Below are 25,435 nucleotides of genomic sequence, written 5' to 3'. Positions count from 1 at the left end.
ACACGGTTCCGTGTGTGTAGCTAGTGTGTTAAGTTGGCGCTCTGTGACTGGTAAGGTCAGATGTTGGTTCTACGGAACCAGGCCATCAGGTAAAGCGCACGTAGTTTTCTAATCATGCATCGAGTATTTAAGTTTGTCGTTCTTATATATATTTGCTTTGTTTTCACACTGGGCCCAAATCCAAATGATTACAAAGTTGAGTTGATTTTCAAACCTAGTCGTGGTAGAGTTTCCTGCTGAGCAGCGAGGACGAAAGCTCACCCCTACAACAGTTTGGATGCAGGTACTGTGCACTGGTGACTGGACAATAGCAGATGGAGCTGGGTGTGCAGAACAAGTTCGGTAAATTACCGTGTGAACCTTATTCTAAATTCTATTTCTCGAACCCGATGTTATCTAGTCTCGTGTCATCATTTAGTTGAATTCTCTTCAAGTGAAATTCAAACCTTGTGTGAGCCTTTATCCAAGTTCTGGACGAATGAAATAGATTTCAGCAACTCAAGTTTTTCACCTCAAAAATATTTGTAGCTTCCGCTGTATTTTTACAAAAAGTTTTCAAGCAAAATGCCTAGCGGTTCTCTAGGATGTAAATCGAGCGTTCGGTTTACGTTTTAGAGACTCGCGGCACTGTGACGTGCTTAAGCTGGTGAGGTGCAGCTTGGGGCGTTACAACGCCCGCGCAAGAAAAGAGACTGTTGACCAGCTCAAGAAAAATTGGAGCCAAACAGATCCATAAACCACTACTTTCAAAGACATAAGTACTTCTTGTAACAATAAACCTTTAAGTAGCTAAATATAAACATTTGGAGTTCGAATATAATTATTCGAGGATAAACCTTCTTCAAATACGACTGGGAGTTCGAATCCTAATCTAATTGCATTTGCTACGAGCCAGCACTGAACCTTATTACAATATTATTAGGATTTTGACCTGAAAAGGAATCCCATTACTCCTGGAATCCGAATAGGAACATGGTAGGAATCGAGCTTTACCTTCCACTCAAAGGTCTCCTACTCCTGGTAGGATAAGAAGACGGATGTGTTGTATAAAAAGGCTTCAATGTCCCGATGATATTCGTGTTGGCAGGCCTGAGATTCGGGCCTGGTTTAAGATTTTATTCGGGTCGAGAACCCGAACAAAGCACCCGCTATGTTCCACCTGTTTCCAGCGCATTAATACGTCGATTATTCCCATACCAACCCGTTGGCGACGAAAGTCAAGTGTTCACATCGCAAGAGTAGAAAGAAAATAATCGCTAATCACAGCCGTCCATTGCCACCCGCGCTTTATATAAAAACAAGATAGGGTGCCTGGTTCTACACCATTCAACGCCTCCGCGTTCCTCAACCACCATTCTAGCCTCTCCCTTCTTCTCCAGATCTACTCTCCATGGATTGTTCTCTGTTTATATCACCACCGGATTCGATCATACCGTTTGGAGATCTACATACTGATGGTAGTTTTGGGCTCTGAAGCTCTCGTATTCAGCTCAACGCTTTCAGCTGGTGTTCTTCATGCTTTGATATGGAGATTCTCAGGTACAGATATGCGCGCTTTTCTTTTGTTTAATTTCGTTTTATACAACACTAGATCTTCAGCAAATCGTTTTTGTTCTGAAAAATCTACAAATCGTTTTTGTTCTGAAAAATCTGTTATGTGTTGGGCAGCTATGGTGAAGGAGCTTATTTCCAACCCAGAGAGATTTCACGCGTTGGAGCGTCTGTTGTGGATGCGATGTCGTTTTCCATCCAGATCTGATGTTTCCGGAGGCTAAAGGACGCTGGAGTTCATGGAAATCAGTTATTCTGGTGTGCGTAATTGTAAATACATGAATGGGAAGATAGCAAGGAGATTTATGTGTGATAAGTGTTGATATGGATGTATAAGATATCGGCTAGGATCGGCTCAGTTGATGGGTCAGAGTCCTGGACCGATCTTTCTCATCCGGCCTTTGCCATGGCAGGTGCGCTTGCATGGCAGGTCAAAAAAAGATTAATAAAAAAAAAAGAGAGATTTGTTGGTTCAGAGGGGAAGACAGCATGGGAGTTTGTATTTTTTGGCCCAGGGTCTTCCCCTCTGTGTGTGCTCTGTGTCCTGCTTGCTTACTTTACTCTGCTTTATAATTGCCCGCCTGCAAATCATGACCAGATCTATCTCCGATTCTGGGCATCTGCAACAGCAATATTCGTCGCTCCCCCAAGGTATTATGCACCTAATTCTGTAGTACTCTCTATGCATATCTGCCCAGTTACATTGCAAGTTCTCCATAGTAATGCTCAATTAATCTCATTCCAAAGGTAGGACATTCTTTAACTGGTTACACAAATTCAACTAGCCTTGGGATATACCTGGTTATGCAAGTTAAATTAGTCTTCGTGCTTATATACAACTTCAACTAATCTTTTTAAAGACATTGAAACTAGTGTTTTGGCATACCATATATACATGTGAACTTGGTAAAGTCCTGCATGATTACAGTTTGCTATAAAGGAATTCTGCAATCCACCTACCGATCTTTGAGGTAAAGCTGTTAAATTATTGTGTTCCATTGGCCTTCATATTTTTAATATCAACTCTTATTCCGAGCTCAAAGTACATTTGTTATTTTTAATATCAACTCTTATTCCGAGCTCAAAGTACATTTGTTATTTATGAATTATTTTTTGAGTCCCAAATACGATGGTAATGCACAATTGTGCCTCTGCCTTTTGCAAGTTGATAACATGCTATGAATAAATTGTGCCCGTTGGAAGTTATGTATAATTGAAGTGATTCTATGAAGCCTTGATGGCATGGTCAACTCCAATTCTATATGGTGTTTCATACATGTCATTGTTGGCATTGCACGTCTACCAGTGTGGTAGCTGTACCGGTTATAAAGGAGTACAATATTTATCTTGGGCAGTTTATATTGCGCTTGTATTATCACAAGTTCTCACATCGTTTTATTTTGGCAATTATGAATAGTATCATTTGGAAGTGACTACAATTTTGTATATTTAATATTCGCCCACAGAACTCCTAAGTTTGTTAATTGATGTACTGGTTTATTTTACCTACAGTGTTTCTTTATGAAATTGCCCAGAATTCTTGAGTTTGCCATTTGAATCTATTTTACATGTGTTTTTTGTTCACTATGGTACAATGGTTACAGTGACTACAATTACTTTTGCGTATTTAATATCTGTGCTCGGAATTCTTCAGTTTTGCCATTGATCTACTGGTTTATTTTACCTGCAGTTTTTGCTGTGGGACATTGGTTTCTAAAATGCTTTCCATGCAAAGCTAAAATGGGATGAATGTGTTGCCATTTGATCTATTTTACCTGCATTTGTTGTTACTTACAGTGGTTGGCTTCAGTTGTAATTGCTTTCTATACAAGCAAAAATGGGATTTAAAGACAAATATAAATGCATGCGTATAATGATGGATAAGCTATGAGAAGGCAAAGATGGTATCGGTCTTTGTGTGAAATTTCTGCAAGACCAAGTACGTCTTATCATGGAGATGATGGGAAGGATGCGAAACAATTGGTTTTTCAATGATGCAGTGGTTTTTAACATGTTGGCAAGAAAAATTAACAGTTGGTAGTCTTCTAAACCCTAGTGGTGTCATTTTATTTTGGCCCTTGTGTGGGTTAATTGAAATCAAGATCTGTAAGCTCAAAAATGGTAGAGCGCTCAAAGGCCTTTGGGCTTTTGAGAGGTTGGTGGTTCGAATCCACCCTGATCTGCAGTTTGTCATCTATGACTGTAGTGAATATTCTAGTCAAAGTTGTTACCTACTTGAACCCCCAAATTTATTACTTATGTCTTTGTTTTTACTCATAGAAATTTTCTTTCAAACCTTAGCCGCACAACATGAAAATGAAATCAAACCTTAGCCGTTGATTAATAAGATAAGTTATTAATCACAACCGTCTATCTCATAGCGCGCAACGACAATTAGGTGTGAGAGGCTGTTGATTATTCCCCGCTTTGCCTTATCCTTCCCTTCCGTTTTGCGTTCGCAAAGTCTCTCGATCTTCCTTCCATGGATCGTATTCCTGAGATTATGAATCTCGAATTCGATCTTATCGCTTCGAGATGTACACGTTGATGTCAGCTTCTGCCGGCGTGGACTCAAATTAACCGGTTCGTATACTCTTCTATGCTTTCGTTTCTGCTTAATTGACCGGTCTGATTCTGCTAAATTTCATGGTATACGTTTTCGCAAAACTTAATTTCATTGTATATATGTTTTCGTTGTGCTTGATTTCATGTATACGTTCGGTATCTGCTTTCTTCTGGTATATCGGTTTGTTTGTGCTATATCTTTCTTTCTACAAGCATTGAAGCTTTTGCCGTGTTCAAACACAGCTATGGCGATGGCGACGGAGCTTTGGCGGTTATGATATCCACAGCCGGCGTTGTTCTGTCGAGATCGGATGCTGTGGTCACCGACTGTTGCTCTGTTAAATGTTACTGGTTGATTATTCCGCTTTGATGGGTATAATTGTAACTTTTTGATGATTGGGGATGTATTAAGGTATGGGGACGATAGGCTCTGGGTTGAGGGGTTGTGGTCTGGACCGATCTTTGTCATCCGGGCTTTGCCATGGCAGGTGCGCTTGCATGGCAGGTCAAAAAGATTAATAGTAAAAGAGAACATTTTTTGGTTTGAGGGGGGAGACAGCATGGGGATTTTTAGCCCAGGGTCTCTTCCCCTCTGTGTGCTCTGTGTCCTGCTTCCTTGCTTGCTTTCTACTTTATATTTTCTCCCACATCCCGAGCAGGCAGCATTGGGATTCTTGGGACGATACAGCAATTGGTCGCCATGAGGTATTATCTGCAATCCTGCCTAATATCTGATATGCATGACATGACACTAATTTGTCCATCCACTATGCAAATCACCTATTATGCACAATTCTGATCATAAGCATCCAGTTTATGCACTAAAACTATCAGTACACCGGAAATTTCTTAATTATGTTGCACAATTATACTTATCTTCAATGTCGCCACAAGTATATGGATATAATAGTATATGATCTGAGAAGTGTTCAGTGCTTGAGTATGGAGTTGGGCAAACTTTGTCAGTGGGATTGAAACAAAAGGTTTAGATTCATCAGTCTCTATTCCCACATTACATATTTTATTTCTGCAAGGAGCTGTGTGTGGTTCTTGATTGTAAACAGTTAAGAATGCCATTAATCTCAGTATTTTGGGATGCCATTGTGCAAGTATTATTTTATTTTATAATGCTAAAATCCTCTACAACTATTGCCTCTTGGTCTCTATTTTTAACAATGCCAAAATTGTATATGGGATGCATCTGCACCCTCTGTAATCAAGTGTATTATCTTTAGCTGTTTGCTTTGCTAGTCCTGTGTTAGCATTACAAGTAGTTGGTTCTGAGGGTGTGTGGCCTCTTGGGGATATTTGTTCCAGCTTTAGTTTTGAAATGATGTTGCTGTCAATTTCAAGCTGTCTGCTGTTCTACTTTTCGGACATCAAGGTGAATAAAAGCCTTTCAAGAGGAGTATTTTTATTGTTTCATCTTGTTATCGGACATCACACTCAGCTCATATGAACTTTAGATCAGCGTACTGTTCTTGAATTCATAGTCATGATCAGCCTTCACATGCTGATTCGTTTATGAAGTTGCTGTGAAAGTTTGTCATTTCATTCTTTTGAACCATTATCATCTATCTGCAATTGGAGTAAACCATTTTGGCTATCTAGATGGTCCTTGTGATAATATTTTAAAAGCATTTACAAATAAATAAGTTGGCCTGCTTGTCAAGTATTTGATCCAATATATTGGTTTGAGGTAATGGTTGATCTACCAATGGGAAATAATATAAAGGAGCAGAGTTACGGGATATGCGAGACAGATATGGATACAACCTAGAAAATTCTGTATAATGCGATGCTGTATGAATTTTGTCATGAGTTTTTGATTAATTATTTTTATTTTTATGTTTTTTCCCTTCTTGTAGGCTTTGAATATTAAAACTGAAGCGATGTTGATCCAATCAAATTCCTGGTCAAGGTGAGACGGTGAGTAGTCAAGTTGAAAGTGTCTAGAGGGATGCATTTTGAGATCAAGATCTGTAAGCTCAAAAATGGTAGAGCGCTCAAGCCTTTTGGGCTTATGAGAGGATGGTGGTTCGAATCCAGCCAGATCTACTACAGCTGTTGGGCTGCCTTTTAGTGACAGACTTGTAGTTCTTTTTTCCCATTTGTGTTTAGATCTTTGGTATAAGACCATTTGCTAACGTAACGATAGGGTAGACTTTACATTTTGGAACTGGTTTCATCCTATTAGTAACTTGTAATCTCTTGTCTGAGAAATGAGTGACATTTTGAAATGAGAATAGAAGCAACCTTGGCACCCTCCGGCTTAGAGGACTAAAAAGTCGCAGGCTTTATTATATATATACTAGCATGTGCCCACTGTGTGTGTGGGTGTTTTTTTTTTTTTTTTTTTCTTTGGTAAGGAAATATCTTAACCAAAGCAGTTTTCTACAACAATAACTACTATTTATTTTATTTTAAGGAAATTAATTTTTTTTAAATAGACATTATTGTCCATGTTGGTTATTTCAGTTTCTAAAGTGGTTATTTCAGTTTCTAAAGTTTTTTTTTAATATTAGAGGGTTATATTCGTCAAATTTTTTAGTTTTGGAGAGCAATCTCTATTATCTTAATAATAGTATAGATATACAGCTCCATTTCAAAAACAAAACAAAAAAATAGTATAGATATATATATATATATATATATATATATATATATATATATATATATATATATATTAGTACACAATTGCTAGTTACGGGTTGGAGTTTTTTGACAATCCTTGGTCATATTTTAGTTGACTGTGGCCGAATATAGTTAACTACTGTGATTGTTCCAATTCTTTCCTTCTATAAAAGAAGTTATACAATGTTGTTGGACGTCGAGGTGTTGAAAGCTTTTGGATTACCTCTCACCAAAGAAGGTATCAACACATTGGATTTGGTTTTTGGTTGAAAGCTTTTGGATTGGTGAGAGCCAAAGAAGGTATCAACACATTGGATTTGGTTTTTGGTTGATATAGGAAGTATGGGGAGGAGGCATTATGAGGGGAATAAGATATGTTGTTTAAATTATACCAGCCGCCGATGTAATTTTTTTTTGACGATGTAATTGAGCACCTTCTTTATCGCTTACAACTTTCTGCTAATAATGGAACAATCTTAAGCCATCAGCCTAGGTTGCGTAGTCGAGTTATGTTATTCAAATCCTACTTAATTTTGCATTCTGATGGGCTTTAACATAAAATGTAAACTTGGAATTAATTCCTTCCTGCCTAGAGGTTTCTTTTAAGAGGCGCCTATAAGTTTTCTAGCTTTTTTTGCTTTAATGCATTTAACTGAACATTATTGACAGTCTTGCAGCATCCCTCATTAAAACCTTGTCTTTCAACTTTCTGCTTGCAGCTTTTCTCTAGAGTGGAGTTGCTTGCTTCCTAAATTGCCCATAGCTCCACTGCAGTCTGTACTTGTCTAGAACATGTCTCTATAATAGTTGCTTCTATTTGCGTACTTGTGTGTTTTGGTGAGTGATGGAAGCAATGCCTTAAATATTTTACCCCAAATAATTGATGTCTTGAATGCTCAATTTCACTGAACTGTGAAGATTGTTGTCATTTATTTTGCAGATCTGTAATAGCCCCAAATGTGGCTTTCAGAGGTTGATTGTGTGTGCGTATCCTACCAAAATCTCCAACAGTGAGGAATTCAAAAGGGTCATTATTATGTAGTGATTGATATGTGGTATCCAGTATCCTAGTGTAAATTTTCTCACCTACTACTATATTATTTTGCTGTGTATTATTGTTGTTTTGCTTTTGAGGTTTTATAATTGGGTTTGAGATTTTATTGTTCATTCTCAACCCATGCCCTGCCATTCACGCCAACTATCCTTTTCCAACTATTTGGGTTGTGGCCACAAACAGAGAGGACCCTAGCCTTAACTCATTGATGATTTGATGGTAGTCATGACGGCATGACCATTTATTTACCTCATCAATGCTCGTGGACAAAGAGATATCCCTCTTTCTGTTCTTTTAAAAAAAAAAAAAATCACTACCCAGCTTTGGTTCTAGGTTGTTTTAGAGCAAGTTCAGCGGTGTGAACTTGACTGTCATAGTCAAGTTATTGCTGATGTGGTGACCGACTGAAGGAAATAGCAGTTTGCAGCGGAAGAAGTTTGACCGGGCAAAACCCAGCCCTTCATGACTACATCCAAGGAAATAGTCATCTCCATGACTATTTTGATGACCGGCCAAGCTCACATGCCACACAAGCCAAGCCCTTCACGTGGCTGACGTTAGCAGTTCTCAGCAACCAACGACGCGCCGAGGGAGGGAAGTGGAGGACAACAAGCCGACGCGTGGCGCCGCAACCCACAGAAGGTGAAGCCAGTCGCTTGTCGCGTAGCGACAGAGAGATGGGGGCCGGCATGCCACGTGGAATCCAACCGTTGGTCCTATTTGAAATCTGATCCCAACGGTTATGAAATCTCAGCCCTTTATTTCAATTAAATGGGCAATCCTACGGCTGAGGATTAACGTATATATATATATATATGAACAGTAAAAAATGAACAGTAACTTTAAATAGTGAAACCCACGGGTGAACAGTGTTGACCGGGCAAGAAAAACAACGGGTGCAAACCCATGTCCAGTGACAGTGAATAGTAGCTTGACTGGTCGAATTCTTGACTTCTCGACTTTGCATTTTCTTGACTACGGGTGCACTTGCTCTTAAGAGACATGTTTCGTGTATAGATAACAATTTAGACCGGAGGGTCATTTAACTTCTCCATTCCTCCTAAGTTAGGGTTTAGCCAACGTAGATTGAGTTGTAAGGTTTTTTTTTTTTTTTTTTTTTTTTTTTTTTTTTTTCCAATATGCATTAGATGGAGACACCAATATTACTAAGGGCTAGTTTGTGATTGCTGTGACTTTTTAAAAAAAAATCGCTGCTGCTGTGTTATGTTCTAATCAGCTGTGAATTAAAACAGTTTCGTGTTTGGTAAATAATATTTTTAAATGTGCTGTCAGTACATAAAATAACTTCAGAGCGTGTTTTGATTCACAGCAGCTTCTAAAAGCAACCTTTGGGCTGCTTCTAAATTCTGCTGCCAGTAACCTATAATTTTCAATTAAAGCTGTTTTTTATCTATTTACCAAACACAATAAAATCTAAAATTTTAAACAAAAGTTGATTTTTTTTAAAGTAAAGCAATCCCAAATAGGGTCTAAACCACTATCTGATTAAATAAATAATTGAATTTTAATTTTTGAGACGCTACTCTTATTCAATAAAAATGAAGTCAACCACAATCATAATACCAGTGACGTAAATTTCCGAACACTGTCACCAAATCAACCTCTCTGATCCCCTGACTTGACTTTGTACAATATGTACGCATTTTTAGACCTTTCAAACCCCATGTATCGTTATCATGACTTCATTTAATTGCACATTTGCACCAACAAATTGTTGATTTGCTTCTGATGTAAATAGTAAAATAGCTTAGCTACTTAGAAGCGTTGGATTATCAACATGTGTTGCGTTCATCAAAGTTTTGGATCCCACAAACCAGTTGAAGATTTGACTCGTAGCAAATTTGAGAAATGAGGTTTCCTATCACTTTCAAATTCCTCAACGATTTGGTTCTTATTTTCTACTTCATAACTTTATAATATTCTAGCTGCCTGAATTTTTTAGTCCCAACAACCAAGAGGTCCAAGAGAGGTGGCCCTTTGTAGTCTATATAATAATCTTACATAGCATAAATGGGTCTTTAAAGTAATGGTTAATTTAGGTGTGATTCATGCATTGAAGAACAAAGGGAAAATAGACAGGCACCCTGAAATTCTTGTCGATAATTTATTTGATCGTGCAATTATATGCAGTCTACGCAGAAGAGAACTTCATGGTGAAGTACATGGGTTTCTTTGGAATCAATGAATAGGGAGATCTTGTTGCTGGGATATCTATTTAAACCATTTTTAAGGCTAATCATTTCTTTTATGGGGTAAGAGTGAAATTATTTGATCTTCTTTAAAATAAAAAAAGAAAAGGGCTAACCATTTCTTAATCCATTGCACTTCGATTATGATTATTGAACTTTTATTTTATGTTTATAATCCAAATTTTAAATAAGCTATCAAGTTACTTATCACTTAGACGGAATCTGTCATTAAGATATGTTGTTTTAGTTTGCTACTATATAATCTTGAAATGACCGATTTTAAACATGAGGATATAAGTCGAGGAATATTCTTCCATGCATCAGTGGTGCAAGTGAACAAACAGATCTTAGCCATTGATATTTATGGGCAACATTTTATTTAATAACAAAAAAATGTACCTTGACATTATCCTGCTGTTCATTTCTATTTGTGTATGTACACATCGTTGCACTGAATACTTTCTCAGTTAAGCTTTAATTATCATAATATAGGCAAAATGAGCGAGTTCGTATAGAGGTGAATGTTCTATGTGAACGTAATGGGCCAAAAAATATAGAGTTACTTGTATTTTAGAGTATACGTGTATATTTCTCTTCGGTAATAAACACATATGTTTATACGAAAATTCTACAATGTGGCTAATCTTAGCGACGGGTGTCATTGTAAAACTCTTATTTTTGAATATGTTATTTAGACTCTAATTAGTAATTTATAATATTAAATGTACAATTATTTATTCTCAAGGTAAAAGAAACAAGATTAAAAAATTATAAACTAACTAAAGTTTATGCCTAAATCTAGTGAAAACGGAAATAGTAACTTTTTCAAAACAAAAAAAAAAACCAAAACTCTAATTTCTTTCAAAAACTGTGTTTTTCTATTTGTGGAAAAAGAGTTGTTCTCCTTTATGTCCGGCGATCTTTACACCAAAGTCCTTTGATAATCATCACATGGTTCTTGATTTCTTATAAGGAAAAAAAGATGGGAATTAGCACATGGTAACATACATTTCTAGAAGCATAAGTTTGTATGAGACAAGAAAGTAAGAAACTACTATATAAAACAAAGTTAAAGACGTCAGATCCAGGTCTCCCACCTCAAACTATATTTATTGGTAGGCAGGGCCAATACATCAAATGCAACTCCTGCCTCAATGCCAGTAATTAGGACAAATATTTAAGTTGGGCATGATCCCAAATTTAAGAGATGTGAGAATGTCTATGTCATATCAAAACAGAAAACAACATCTTTTCATTCTTTTTTCAATAAGAGAGGTTAGCCTATTATATAGATTCAGCAAGCATTACAAAAGCGAAACAAGAATCGTTCTTCAGAGCACCATAAAATCTTATTCTAAACAAGAATAAGAACCCAACATACTCCTAATACACCCACCATTTAGAAAGTCCACGCACTATTATTCCAAACAAAAACCTAGAAACTCCAAAGCTAGTAAAATAAAATGAAGACAGTACACTGGGCTTTGCGACCTAACAAAAATTTAAACAGTACACTAGGCCATAGAGACCCAATCCTCCAACCCCCTAATAAAGAGGTAGTCCAAGCCTTGTGAAACCCCAATCTAAGCCCAAGAACGAGGCCCACAAACCAGTTAGAGGCCGAAGTGGCCCAAACACTCCAAGCAATGCATTGAGGAAACCCTAGCATCCCTGGTTTCCATGCAGTCCACTGCGCCGCTGACCAAGATGCCGCCATTGCGAACACAGCCTCTGGCTTCGCCCCACGAAAGATGCCCTTAGCCAGCCCATTGTAGCTAGTCACACCTCCACCAGCATTGCAACCATGTGTCGTTTGAGACCCACCACAACCACTAACACTCAAAGAAAAAACCTACTCCGATTGCTGTCACCAGTCCGCCCAAAGACGAGACCCCGCTAGCACATCCGATGGAAGCCTAGCACCACCCGCTTTTGTACCCACTTCCAATCCTCGTTCCGAATTTCCCTAAAAAACCTGAAAAACGGGTCTTGTCAGCATCGCATCTCCCTCTACTCCACAATCAAGCCAGTCCGCCACCATACCGTCCCCCAATCGAGACGACTCCAAGATCAACCTTCTTCCAACTCCCAGCACAACTTTTGGACCTAGAAGACAGAAAAGAAAAATTAGAGGGGCATGTTGGAGAGCTCCCCCACCTCTGTCGCCCACGAACCAACCAGAGAAAAGAAGGGATAACATCCCCACCATCATAGACGGAGAGTCACCATTGCCAGTCATGTTTGGAAATTTTGTCGAAGGCAGCCGCCGTCGAGTATACCCTAGCAGAGCTATGCTAGGTGCCTAGGTCTGTAAAGCTGTTGGAGTCCAATTTATCTTTTCATTCTTTTAATTTACTGCAAACTTTTTTTCCGTAATTTAAGCATAATATTAAATAAAAAAAAAGGAGTCTTATTAAGGTAATTTAGTCATTTTTTAGAATTTTTCTCAATTGTACTATTATTGAATATAAATATAACCGTGAAAAATAATGATACAAATAAACTCATTCCAACTGTTTCATTATTCTCCATTTATGTAATTTTATCAAATAATAGTTAAATACAATCAAATAAGAAATCAATTCAATACGTGAACTTTGACCCATAAAAAATGATGATTCTATTTTCTGAAATTCTGTCAATCTCAGTCAATACGAGTTCATTCCAAAAATTAGTTGATAAAAAATGATGATTCCATTTTCTTAAATTCGAGCTCATTCCACAATAAAGTTAGCATTTTTTTTTTTGAAAGGATTTGATTTTATTAGGTATCAAAGCCATGAAAAAACAGGCTAGAGTCTAAAGAACTTACATACGAAAAGCCGGAACAAACCGGATATCCTATCTAAGTCATATCTAAACTCATTAAAATCTAAATGGTCGCTCGCTGAAACAGCAAGCCAACAAACTAAGCAAGAATAATCTCACTTCTTAAGGCAAAATCATTCATCTAGTCTAATCTGCCAGCACTCAATTGTGGTACATATATCAACTAGAAACATCTTAGAGAAGCATATAGAAATCACTCCTACTTGAGAAGGCTTGAAGTTCATAATGTCTTGAAATTTTAATATCTTAAGCAAGCACCTGCTCTTTCCCCTTAGGGTTGGAGCTAGTACTTACCTCAGATTCATTAGCAGCCAACAACCTCGGCATCAGGTTGGTCTTCTTGCTTTTCATCTTGTCAGATTCTCCATCTTTCTTTGCATTCTTCCCTTTTCCTGCTGTCCCATATGGTAGTTTGCTAACACTGCCAATTGGGCGTCCCCTCTTCCTCTTAGGTTGTTCGATAGTATGGGAAGGTCCCTCTAGTAATCCCATGGTCATTGCATCCAGATTTTTCTTTCCAATGGCTAGACTCAAACGAAGTTTTTTAGGAGAAATTATTACCTCATCATCTTCCCCAAAAAATGGTTAGCATTACGAGTTCGAGCTTTGAAAATATAATTCAATTATCTTAATTTTCCTTAATATTTATTTGGAGTCGACTCGTTTACATCCCCAAAAAAAAAATATCATACCGAATCAAAATTGGACCTACACAAAAAGTCATAAAGTCGCAGGCCAACTTTGGTGGTCTCACCAACAGTGTGTTCTTCTCCTAATTCTTTTGTGTTGGTTTGGTCAGCATTCCCAGTCCATCGAGTCCCTCGCTCTATTTCCCACTATAAATCAGACGCACAATCCCCTACAATGGGGACTCCACCATTTCAATCAAGACCCCTTTCCCTCTGCTCTGGTGTCCTGTGAAGTGTGAACCCAACTAAACGACACCCTCCTCACGTCAAATAACTCATCAAACGCACACCCTTCTCTCTCTCCTGCATTTCTATTTTCCATAAAAGGCAGAGGCAGCTTCACCAAACAGTTCTCGCATTCACAACCCAGGTACGTTATACGTTATTCATTTCGGTTTCTGGGGAAAAACAAATGAAAAGAAGACATTTTTAGAGCTGGGTTATTGTTTTTGCATGATCTCTGTTTTTCTATATATATATATATATTTTTTTTTTCTGGGCATGTTTTTGTTTTTCAGAATTTTAAGTAGATCTGTCACTCTCAGATGAACATGAACAATATTAGATGAAAACCCTTTTGGGTCATTTAATGAAAAAATGGATCTTGATTGATTGTTTGATGTGTTAGAAATTTGTGGTGACTGATTTTTCCGAAGGGTGAGTTGACCACCTCAACACATCTCTGCTTGAATACCTTTAAACTGTGGTTTGCTGTTTTTTGAAATAGTTATTTACATTGTTTGCAGATTCAGGGCTTGTGATTGAAAAAGGTTTTGCCTTTGATCAGTGTTATAGGTTGAGGTGAAATCGATTTGTTGGCAACATGTATCTTCTGAGGAGAAAAACTCATAACCCTGTGGAGGATGATTCTGCACAAAAAGAGGCACAGAAAGAAGCAAAGGTAAATAATTTACTTTTACTTGTCTGGTAAATCAATCTGCCTCTGTTATGCACATGTTGATAATAGTCAAGTGAAGTGAGGAAGAAAAATCAACCCTTACCTTCCAATCTTTTTTTCCAAAGAAAAGCTGTATTGAATAGTGAAAACTGACATTGATGTGGCAAATTTACAATCAGATCAAAGAACTCAGGGCTGCACTCGGCCCGTTATCTGGGCGTAGTTTGAAGTACTGCACAGATGCATGCCTTGGGAGATATCTGGAAGCAAGGAACTGGAATCTTGAGAAGGCAAAGAAAATGATAGAGGAGACACTCAGGTGGAGGGCAAGTTACAAGCCTGAAGAAATCCGTTGGGTAATTCAGCTAAACTTTGATGACATGCACAAACTAGAAATATCTATATTGGAATTCTAGTACTCTTTGATTTGTTCCTGTTGAAGTGTTGATCACTTCCTCTGTCTCAGCCGAAAAAGCAATGTTGGGGTGTGCATTTCATTTAGTTTGCATCCAATATATGGCAAATAGTGTTTTGCTTGGAGTCCAGTGATAATTCTCTAACCACATTGTGTTCAGTTAATTCCTTTACATGATTCACAGCTTACTCTTCTGCATTACCCATAAGCCATCACCTGTTAAGCATTGGTTATGAATTTAAGTGTTTTATAATTTAATTTAAGGCTTGTACTTACCATGGAAACATGTCATTGTTCAGCATGAAGTAGCACATGAAGGTGAGACTGGCAAAGTGTCAAGAGCAAATTTTCATGATCGACTTGGGAGGACTGTACTTATAATGAGGCCAGCAATGCAGGTTTGTAGTTGGCTTTCCACCCCCCAATCACCAAAAGAATTTGGTACATTGGTAGTACGGCTGTAGTAAACATATTTAATTGTTGTTGTTCACTTTTTCAGAACACAAATTCACCGGAAGGCAATGTTCGCCATTTAGTCTATCTTATAGAAAATGGTATCCTCAACCTTCGTGAAGGTCAAGAACAAATGTCATGGTTGATTGACTTCACTGGCTTCTCACTGAACACCAATGTTTCCGTCAAGACAGCTCGTGAATGTATCAACATTCTACAGAACCATTACCCCGAGAGGCTTGCAGTTGCATTTCTTTACAACCCACCTAGGATTTTTCAGGCATTCTGGAAGGTTTGAACTACTCACACGTACTGATCTGTTGGCAATTTTTTAATCTGTTATTACAAAGACATGCAGGCCAATACAGACGCACATAACTTCAACTGAAGTTTGAGCCCTTAAAATTTGAGCTTAACATTTGATGAAGTTCCTGCTGTCTTCATTTGTGTAGGCTGTCAAGTACTTCCTGGATGCCAAGACATTTCAGAAGGTGAAGTTTGTTTACCCCAAAGGTAAGGAAAGTGTGGAGCTCATGAAGACTTTCTTTGATGTTGACAATCTTCCAGTCGAGTTTGGGGGACAAACCACCCTAAAGTACGATCACGAGGAGTTTTCACGTATGATGGCCCAGGATGATGTGAAAACTGCCAAGTTATGGGGACTTGATGAGAAGCCATGCAACATAGCAAATGGACATATGGGAGCAGAGGTGGCACCAGAGCCTATTGCAACCGCCTGAATAACCCTGCCTAATGCCCATTATAGTAGTAATCTAAAGAATTATACAATGAGCAGAAGCTGAATCTATTTGTACAAGTCTTAGTTCTTGAGTTCGGAAACGGGAACCAGGAAGTGCTTATGTTTTAGTTCCTTGGTTAAGGATGAATAAGTATTTCAAGTACTGTGCTTAACTGCTGCTAACTATGAGGGAGAGAGACCATCCTCTTTATGTTGTTTTTCTGATGTTCTCACATTGAACATACGTTGTAATGGCATTCTATCTTTGAATGAATCTTTCATTTCTTCTTGCTCCATGAGAACTTTGTTGCCAATTTCTGCAATATTTCAGAGATTAAGCACAGTGCATTAGGGCAGTAACAAACGGCTTGGAGTCGTAAAAATGCTGCTGGCTCTTAGATGAAATCCATACCTGGGAACAAGACCCAGGGATGTATATGTACCAGGGTTATAATTTGAGTGCCAGTTACTAACAAGTCAACATGGAATAGTTGGTCTGAATGGTGAGGGCTTGACCGTTCCGTCCCCATCTAATTTCTTTATTTTATAGGGGCCTAGAAAGTTTGTTATAATCGAACTTGCGTATGAACTGGTGAATTACTCTGTTCTTTGCTTTCCTGAACGAGGATGGTATTCCAATCAAAGATTTTCTTAAATTACTTTCGAGATGAGAAAGAACTTCCAGATCACAAGTAACCGAGCAATCAAACTGCAAACGTATAGCACATTAAAACTTTCAGTATCCAGGAGCAATGAAAATATAAGGGGCTGTAAGAGAATTTCTGATGTAGAAATGAAAATTTCCGAGTCAATGGTGCATACCATTTGAATAGAGTTGATACATGTTGCAACCTATGCTTTTCTATTTTACAAGAGAGTTCTCCAGATCACCAAGTCACACCACCTTGATAGAGGCAAAAAAGCAGGTGATTATACAACAAAAGCAATTTCTTATTGCATATGATTACTAGTCTCTTCTGTACAGTGGGTCTCGAGTCTTGGTCACAGTTCACTGGAATAGAGGCACTCATCCACAAGTTGGCGAAGGTTAGGATTCTCCAGGGCAGCAGCAACTCTTTCTTTATCATTCAACTGCTTATTAACTACAAAAATCAAACAAACAAATTTGAAAATCTCAACAATAGTTTTGACAATGAACAGCTGAACATGCAATAAGGATAATTTATCCGTGCACCACCAGGAATTCTCAAAATAAGGTTGATGCTTTCTTGTTGGTTGACAAATTATTAATGAAGCTCAAGATATATCATTGATAGACCGCGTCTCCGAATTAATACATCTCAAGGACAAATAGCTGGTCTGATCACATATTTTATCTATTGATTTCTGCCCAGTATCATATTTGCTTGCTCAAAGACAATGATCCTTACATGACAATGGGATCATGGCATATTCTCAGCTTTACATGAGTGCACATAAGTAACCAGGCAGGGACCCTAGCTTCTTCATAAGAACCATAAGTTCATAACAGCCCAAATCTTTGCAGCAGAAGATTTTGTCATGAAGTTCCTTAATCATAACCTGATGCTATAAAAGAGAAGGGAGATTCTTTACCTGATTCTTCATCTGCATGAGATCCTGGAGATACCTTAATGTCAACCTGTCACAATTCACCACCAATTATATGGTCAAGCACTGTTAAAGGATTATAATAAGAATGACATCAGCCATATATCAAAATTAGAAAACGTTACTGGAATAACAAGTCTGTGATCATAAGATTTCTCACGAGCATTTAAAACTTGTTTTCTCATATGGAAAGATATCTAAACAAGGGCTTCACTCCGTCAAAATTTGTTGAGGTGTGGAGGAACACTTGGGGAGAGTGGTAGTGTGATGGAGAGAGTTGAGAAATGCTAAATGCGGCTTAGATAAAGTCCCTGGATAAATAAATTCTACCACTCTCAAAGGAGGGAAAGCAAGGGCAGTGCCCCAATCTAGCATCATGAGAAATTGTGGAACAGTAACAACTATGTTCATGCATTGAAATACAGAACAGGGTAAACTAATTGCTTGAAAAGCAAGTACATTCCAATCTAGAACACTCTTAACAGAGCAAACTGACCTTGTAATGAGGAGGGAAACATTGCTTGAGTTTAACTCTCAGGCATAGTCCTATCACTGTTGCCATACTGCAATGCTGAATGGTCGGCGTGAACGTAATCCTTAACCCGAAAAAAAAAAAAAAAAAAAAAAAAAACTTTAGTCTTCATTTGATAAACCCAGAAACCAAAATGATGAAAAACTTTTGACATAAAAAACACAGACAGAATCCGGCCGAGCTTGTCGTCGACGGTGATGGACTCCTCGGAAAGCACGCTGAGCTGCTCCAACGAGTACGGATGCTCCGGATCTCTTATATCCCTCACGAAATTTACCATTCCCAGTTAAAGATTGCAAATTTTTGACTTGAATTAACTGCATATATATATCAGAGACACAAAATTGACCGGAATTTAAAGAGAAATGATCGAGATAAAAGGATATCATAGATTTCGAGAGGATCAACAGCGGCGTCGACGTCGGAGTGAAGATCTTCGGTGCGGGCAACCCTTTCCTTCTTAGCGTGCACAACCGGGTTCGCATTGATCAGACCCAGCGTCATCTTCTTCGTTCTCTCTTGAAACGAAGTCAGTCAGCGAACAGAGGCAAGATCACAGAGTGGGATTGTTTTGGGTTTGTAGTAGAGTCTACTTTTTATGAAAACCAGTAAGAGGAAGACACGAGTTGGGAAGACAAAAGCTTTTCAGAAGCAATGTACTTTGCGCCCATAGGATCATGTCTGTCACTGTGAGTCTGTGACTCAAGAGAGTCAGAACTAACAACTGGGTACGGAATATTCAGATTAGCATGAAAAGACAAATTAAAAATATATCTAATTTCACCGAGTTCTAACAACATGGTCCCGTAGCTCAGTTGGTTAGAGCGTTGGTCTTATGAGCCGAAGGTCGCGGGTTCGAGCCCCGCCGGGACCATTATATTTTTTTTAACATGTTGAACAACAATCTCTTTTTTGGGTGAAATATTTGTTGCTTCTTGAATGTAAAATCTATCCTTTTTCTTTTACATTTTTCCTAGAGCCCCGAGTCTCCAACAGGTAAATTCTTTTACATTTATAAATGGATGTTGTTTGAACAACTACCCGAGTCTCCTATAACTCATTTTGGAATATTTATTCATTCATTTGAAAAAAGTGTTCCAATAACTCTCACACTTATTTTTGATTCAACGTGTTAGAGTAAGAGAAATTACTTTTTGTGCTCATAAAGTTGCGTATTGAGTTTTATTGACACTCTAAAAATTATTGAACATCCATGTATATTGACCTTAAGTATTTCAAATATGTCACTCTTAAGAAAACTGTCTATACTAGTAAGAAATTTTTCCTTAATTTTGCTCCATTCACCAAAACCAAGCAAAATCCATAGTTTTATTTTAACTTAACCAAAATAAAAAATATTATATTTGCAAGATTTTATTAAGTCTTGAAAATACTTTACAACAACCTTGCAAAATGCAAACTAGCATTTAACATTATTTGCTTGAATATTATTACTATTTGTAATCAAGTGTTATTCTTTTGTTTTTTGATTGGGGGTGAGATAACAAGCTCTCTCAGTTATGTTAACGAGTTAGTAATATACCCACCCAATTAATATTCGGACTGAAGTCCATGAGGGTATCTCAGCAAAGCCTGACTGCTGCAGGCGCATGAATCCGAATACCCTTCAAAGCTAGGGGCACAAACTGGTGGGAGTTGAAACTCGAACGCTACACATGAAACTCCATGTTAGGCCGCTCAACCAACCTTATTACATACACCAGGTGGTTTAATCAAGTATCATGCTGACTAAATTATCTAAAAAAATTATTATTCTGATTAAAAAACGCTTAACAAAAAGAAAAAGCGCCTCACGACGTCGTTTCACGCACCACCTCTATAACCATTCCAGCTCGCTCCAACACTGCGACGAGTAGAAGGTTCCAAAACGAACGGCCATGGTTCACAGTGCCTACGATTCCGTCGAGCTCATCTCCGACTGCCCCACCAAGATCGAAGCCATCGAATCCTACGGCCCTAAGCTTCTCCTCGGCTGCTCCGATGGATCCCTCCGAATCTACGCTCCAGATTCCTCCGGCTCCCGCTCCCCACCCTCCGACTACCACACTCAATCCCTCCAAAAGGAACCCTACTCCCTCGAGAGAAACATCACCGGGTTCTCTAAGAAGCCGCTGCTCTCTATGGAGGTCTTGGAATCCAGAGAGCTCCTTCTGTCCCTCTCCGAAACGATATCGTTTCACGGCCTCCCGAATTTGGGCACCATCGCCGTGATCACCAAGGCCAAGGGCGCCAATGTGTACTCCTGGGACGACCGCCGCGGATTCCTGTGCTTCGCCAGGCAGAAGAAAGTCTGTATTTTCCGACACGACGGTAATCACGTCATTTCTTCTTCAAATTTTACCAAATTTTACTGAGGTTGGATGTAACTTGGAATGATTTGTTTCAGGTGGAAGAGGTTTCGTGGAGGTGAAGGAATTCGGAGTTCCGGATGTGGTGAAGTCTATGTCATGGTGTGGAGAGAATATATGTATAGGGATTAGGAGAGATTATATGATACTCAATTCTACAACTGGTGCATTGACTGATGTGTTTCCTTCGGGGAGGCTGGCTCCGCCGTTGGTGGTTCCTCTTCCTTCCGGGGAGCTTCTTCTTGGGAAGGTATTGCTTTTAGTTTGTGTTTCCCATTTGATTTGTATGTCAAGTGAAACAATTGCTGATTTGGGGATTCGAATTTCGTGTGCTTTAGGATAACATTGGGGTTTTTGTGGACCAAAATGGGAAACTTGCTCATGAAGGCAGGGTTTGTTGGTCAGAGGCGCCTACGGTTGTTGTTATTCAGAAGGCCTATGGAATAGCTCTGTTATCGAGATATGTTGAGGTAGTTTGCTATGACTCGTATTTTAAGCTTTGTTTGCTCTTCTTTGTTTTCTTTTGTGAGATGCTAGGTGATGATGGCAATTGTGTTTTGCAGGTTCGGTCCCTACGAGCGCCATATCCATTGATACAAACGGTTGTTCTTCGAAATGCTCGTCGTCTTCTCCAAAGCAACAATGCTGCTATTGTTGCATTAGACTATGCTGTTTATGGTCTCTTCCCTGTCCCTCTTGGTGCCCAGGTATTCCTAATGCTCTTGCTAACGGTAGCTGACTACAGCTTGTGGATGCATAATCTCTTTTGGTTCGTGTGTAAGACTTGTATATTTTCCTTGTAGATTGTACAATTAACAGCATCGGGTGAGTTTGAGGAAGCTTTGTCATTATGTAAGCTGCTTCCGCCTGAAGAAGCAAGCCTTAGAGCTGCAAAGGAGGCTTCAATCCATATAAGGTGATTGACTGGCTGCATTGTTAATCATGCTCATTCTATGCCTTTTTATTATATATTAAAGGAGTTTCTGTTATTATGTTACAGATGCGCTCACCATCGTTTTGCTACTGGGGACTATGAGGATGCCATGGAGCATTTCGTGGCATCTCAAGTAGATATAACCTATGTACTTTCTATGTATCCTTCTATTGTTCTTCCTAAGACAACCATGATATTTGATCCAGACAAACTGATGGATATATCTGGGGACACATCATATCTCTCAAGAGGTTCATCTGGTATGTCAGATGATATGGAACCCTCTGCACTGTCACATGTGCTGGAATCAGAGGAGAGTGCAGCACTTGAGTCCAAAAAAATGAGCCATAACACTCTCATGGCTCTCATTAAGTTCTTGCAGAAAAAGAGATTCAGCATAATTGAAAAAGCTACTGCTGAGGGGACAGAAGAGGTTGTTTTGGATGCTGTTGGAGACAAATTCACATCCCATGAGTCTAATAGGTATAAGAAGACAAACAAGGTAAATAAGTTGTCTTTCTCTAATATGTGCTTTCCATATTTCAGTATGACATATGGTGTTGATTGACAAAGTACATATGCAATGTTTGATTAGCATTTTGTAACCAAATTTAGTATGCTAGATTTTCTTTGCTGTTTTTTTCTTCTTCTGTTCAAACTTAAATATGATGGAAGAGTTCTACTTCTGAAACTGATTCTTATGGATCTTAATTAAAAGAAAAGGCATAGATATGTTTACTTTACTTAAAATCAGAGTTGTTATAGTAACATATGGAAGAGTTCTACATACCTGTATACTTTACCATAAATAACTCAAATTCCAGAAGTTAATTTTCTTCAATTAAGTCTAGTGACCTTGTGTGTTGTGTGTGTGCTGAATCTAGCGCAAATTGAATAATCCTTCACTCCTTTGTTTACTGCTAATTTGAAACTGTTCCCGGTCTTAAGTTGTGTAACAACAAATAACTGACATTATATTTGGTGCCTAAGGGGCGTGGCAGCATTCCAGTTACCTCCCGTGCTAGGGAGATGGCAGCTATACTGGATACAGCTCTACTTCAAGCTCTACTTCTTACTGGACAGTCTTCAGCGGCCGTGGAATTACTGAAAGGTCTTAACTACTGTGATGTAAAAATATGCGAGGAGATTCTTCTAAAAAGTAATCATCATGCTGCTTTGTTAGAACTTTACAAGTGCAATTCAATGCACCATGAAGCTCTAAAACTTTTGCATCAGTTAGTAGAAGAGTCAAAATCTAATCAAGTGCAACCTGAGGTGATCCAAAAGATAAAGCCGGAGTCAATTGTTGAATATCTCAAGGTACGTTAGTTGTTTGTTTATTTTGATCTTTTCTGTAATCAAATATGCTAGTTGTATTACGGGGAATTCAGATATAGTACTGGTCCTGTGTTAGTCTTTTACATTGGAGTTTGGAACAAGATGGGGAATATCTTGATTACATCTTTCATTGATTTTCTTATGCAGCCTCTTTGTGGCACTGATCCCATGCTCGTCTTGGAGTATTCAATGCTTGTCCTTGAAAGTTGCCCAACGCAGACAATTGAGCTCTTTTTGAATGGAAATATTCCAGCTGATTTGGTAAACTCTTATTTGAAGCAGCATGCTCCAAACATGCAGGCCAGATACTTGGAACTTATGCTTGCTATGGATGAAAATGGGATCTCCGGGAATCTGCAAAATGAAATGGTAAAGATGCCTTCATTGTTTACAAATTATAGAACTAATCATTAGTTGGACTTTAAGAGCAATTTGGAGTTGCCAAAAAGCTTTTTGTACCACCAGTTTAAGCTACCCTGTAGTACTATCTATAAACTTAGATGTCGGCAGTTATGTGCCTGTTTTTACCAATTAAAACTGCATTCTCATTGATTTAGTGATGGCAGGTAAATATCTATCTATCAGAAGTACTTGACTGGTATGCAGATTTAAGTGCTCAGCAGAAATGGGAGGAGCAAACTTACTCCACGACAAGAAAGAAATTATTGTCTGCTTTAGAGAGTATATCAGGTTATAGTCCAGAGGCGTTGCTGAAACGTCTTCCGTCTGATGCTTTATATGAAGAGCGTGCAATTTTGCTGGGCAAAATGAACCAACATGAGCTTGCCTTGTCCCTATATGTTCACAAGGTATGTTCTTTATGTTCACCATCCAATAACTCATGTCCTTTTTAGTTCTTGCATGTCTTTATCATCTATTATTTTTCTTATAATTCCGGTTGAATAGATTAAGTTCTTGATATTTGTAGCTTCATCTTCCTGAGATGGCACTGTCCTATTGTGATCGGGTGTATGATTCGTTGGCGCATCAACCATCTTCAAGATCTTCTGGCAATATATACCTTACTCTATTGCAAATTTATCTTAATCCGAAGAGAACAACCAAGAACTTTGAGAAGCGGATTACAAATTTGGTATCACCGCAGAACATAGGAACGCCAAAAGTTGGTTCCGCAAATATAGTTAAAAGTAAAGGAGGTCGCGGAGCTAAAAAAATTGCTGCAATAGAGGTGGCAGATGACATAAGAGTCAGTCAAAGTGGCACTGACAGTAGCAGGAGTGATGGAGATGCAGATGCAGATGCAGATGCAGACGAGTCTGGTGAGGAAGGAGGGTCAGCAATCATGCTTGATGAGGTTCTTGATTTGTTGAGCAGAAGGTGGGACAGAATAAATGGAGCTCAAGCTCTCAAACTTTTGCCAAGGGAGACTAAACTACAGGTACTGATCATATATGTATAATGTATTGCACTATCGCATAACTAAAGCTGATCTCAAATGAATACCTGATCATGAGTGTCACTCTCCTTTTATGTCCTCATAGATAAAATCATAAAGAGTTATCTTCATGTTGTGGTAAATGAAATCATAAAGAGAGCAGAAAAGAATCACTCTCGGTCATGACTTTATCTACCACAACATAATATGCTTATGGAAGTGGAAAAGAATCTATCAAGTTTGTCCTTGAATATTATTATTTGATTGTTGAATGTATGATATCGTGCTGATGTCATGTATTATTGTCATTTATCTGCAGAACATGCTTCCGTTTATGGGACCTCTTTTGAGAAAATCCAGTGAAGCTTACAGGAACCTTTCAGTGATAAAAAGTTTAAGACAAAGCGATAACCTGCAGGTTTGCTTGTACTCTTTAGTTGGTTAGGATCAAGAAAACCACTTATAGCATATGAGAAGCAGGCTATTTGTTTTAACTAAATTGAACCTAGACAGCTACATACACTTGTTCTAAATAAATCAATTTGTAAATACAGGTTAAAGAAGAACTCTACGAAAAAAGGAAAGGGGTGGTAAAGATCACAGGTGACAGCATGTGCTCCCTCTGCAGAAAGAAAATAGGGACAAGTGTTTTTGCTGTGTATCCGAATGGGAGTACAATAGTGCATTTTGTTTGCTTCAGAGACTCCCAAAGTATGAAAGCCGTGGGCAGAGGATCGCCCTTAAGGAAGCGATGAAGACCAAGTATTAAATGGTGCTAAAGATCACCAGTGAGAGCATGGTGCTTCCGTTGCCGGAAGAATATAGGGATGAGTGGTTTTTGCTGTGTATCCCAGACAGGACGACAGTTGTGCAATTTTGTTGCTTTAGAGACTCCTAAAATATGAAAGATCTCCACTGAGGAAGCAATGAAGACCAAGTAATCAATTTGGGTAAAAGGATCGTTTCCTCTGCGATTGGCTAGCAAATACCGGAATATGAGTATAAACCTCGTTGGTCGGCTGTCGGCTGTAAAGGCGGGGAGGGCGAGACTGTGCAGGCACTCCAACCACGCTCAATTTGACAGTAAATTTCTGGTGCGCCACCGACAAGGCGCGTTGTACATTGTGTGAGAGTTGTGAGTTTTGATTGTTTGGTTGTTGTATAATATTTGAAAACAAAGAATCGTTTTGATTTGGTTTGTTTATAAAGATGGAAAATTGATCGCTCCCCAACACGAAG

General features: G+C 38.5%; 3 protein-coding genes, 1 long non-coding RNA gene and 1 other non-coding gene across 6 annotated transcripts; 4 read left to right on the top strand and 1 right to left on the bottom strand.

Annotated features, from left to right (window-relative positions):
- Positions 1-1,278: 1,278 nt before the first annotated feature.
- On the top strand, positions 1,279-5,539 carry LOC133718249 (uncharacterized). The gene is made up of 3 exons (XR_009850176.1): positions 1,279-1,539; positions 1,669-4,134; positions 4,360-5,539. It is a non-coding gene; the product is annotated as an uncharacterized LOC133718249 (long non-coding RNA).
- An 8,080-nt stretch (positions 5,540-13,619) lies between these two features.
- Positions 13,620-16,331, top strand: LOC133718221 (uncharacterized). 2 transcript variants are annotated; one of them, XM_062145053.1, is made up of 6 exons: positions 13,620-13,902; positions 14,320-14,433; positions 14,610-14,786; positions 15,145-15,243; positions 15,345-15,590; positions 15,751-16,331. In XM_062145053.1, the coding sequence occupies exons 2-6, from the start codon at positions 14,356-14,358 to the stop codon at positions 16,036-16,038; spliced, it is 888 nt and encodes a 295-aa protein (XP_062001037.1). In that variant the 5' UTR covers positions 13,620-13,902; positions 14,320-14,355; the 3' UTR covers positions 16,039-16,331. The 2 variants fall into 2 exon arrangements, with proteins under 2 accessions (XP_062001037.1, XP_062001031.1); XM_062145047.1 differs by having other exon boundaries at positions 14,279-14,433.
- Positions 16,332-16,796: 465 nt separating this feature from the next.
- Positions 16,797-18,859, bottom strand: LOC133718237 (protein AE7-like 1). The gene is made up of 5 exons (XM_062145062.1): positions 18,546-18,859; positions 18,327-18,432; positions 18,124-18,223; positions 17,613-17,658; positions 16,797-17,140 (listed from the first exon to the last, which is right to left on the bottom strand). Exons 1-5 carry the CDS (start codon positions 18,661-18,663, stop codon positions 17,040-17,042), a joined length of 471 nt encoding a protein of 156 aa, XP_062001046.1. The 5' UTR covers positions 18,664-18,859; the 3' UTR covers positions 16,797-17,039.
- Positions 18,860-18,959: 100 nt separating this feature from the next.
- On the top strand, positions 18,960-19,033 carry TRNAI-UAU (transfer RNA isoleucine (anticodon UAU)). The gene has a single exon. It is a non-coding gene; the product is annotated as a tRNA-Ile (tRNA).
- A 984-nt stretch (positions 19,034-20,017) lies between these two features.
- LOC133718182 (vacuolar sorting protein 39) lies at positions 20,018-25,428 on the top strand. Its single transcript, XM_062144996.1, has 12 exons — positions 20,018-20,490; positions 20,567-20,778; positions 20,867-20,998; positions 21,092-21,235; positions 21,332-21,444; positions 21,529-21,964; positions 22,453-22,782; positions 22,948-23,169; positions 23,367-23,609; positions 23,729-24,199; positions 24,516-24,614; positions 24,751-25,428. The coding sequence occupies exons 1-12, from the start codon at positions 20,058-20,060 to the stop codon at positions 24,949-24,951; spliced, it is 3,036 nt and encodes a 1,011-aa protein (XP_062000980.1). The 5' UTR covers positions 20,018-20,057; the 3' UTR covers positions 24,952-25,428.
- Positions 25,429-25,435: the final 7 nt, after the last annotated feature.

Source organism: Rosa rugosa, chromosome 1 (genome assembly GCF_958449725.1).
Source record: "Rosa rugosa chromosome 1, drRosRugo1.1, whole genome shotgun sequence".
Taxonomy (NCBI): domain Eukaryota; kingdom Viridiplantae; phylum Streptophyta; class Magnoliopsida; order Rosales; family Rosaceae; genus Rosa; species Rosa rugosa.
This window is presented reverse-complemented; position numbering and strand designations above follow the sequence as displayed.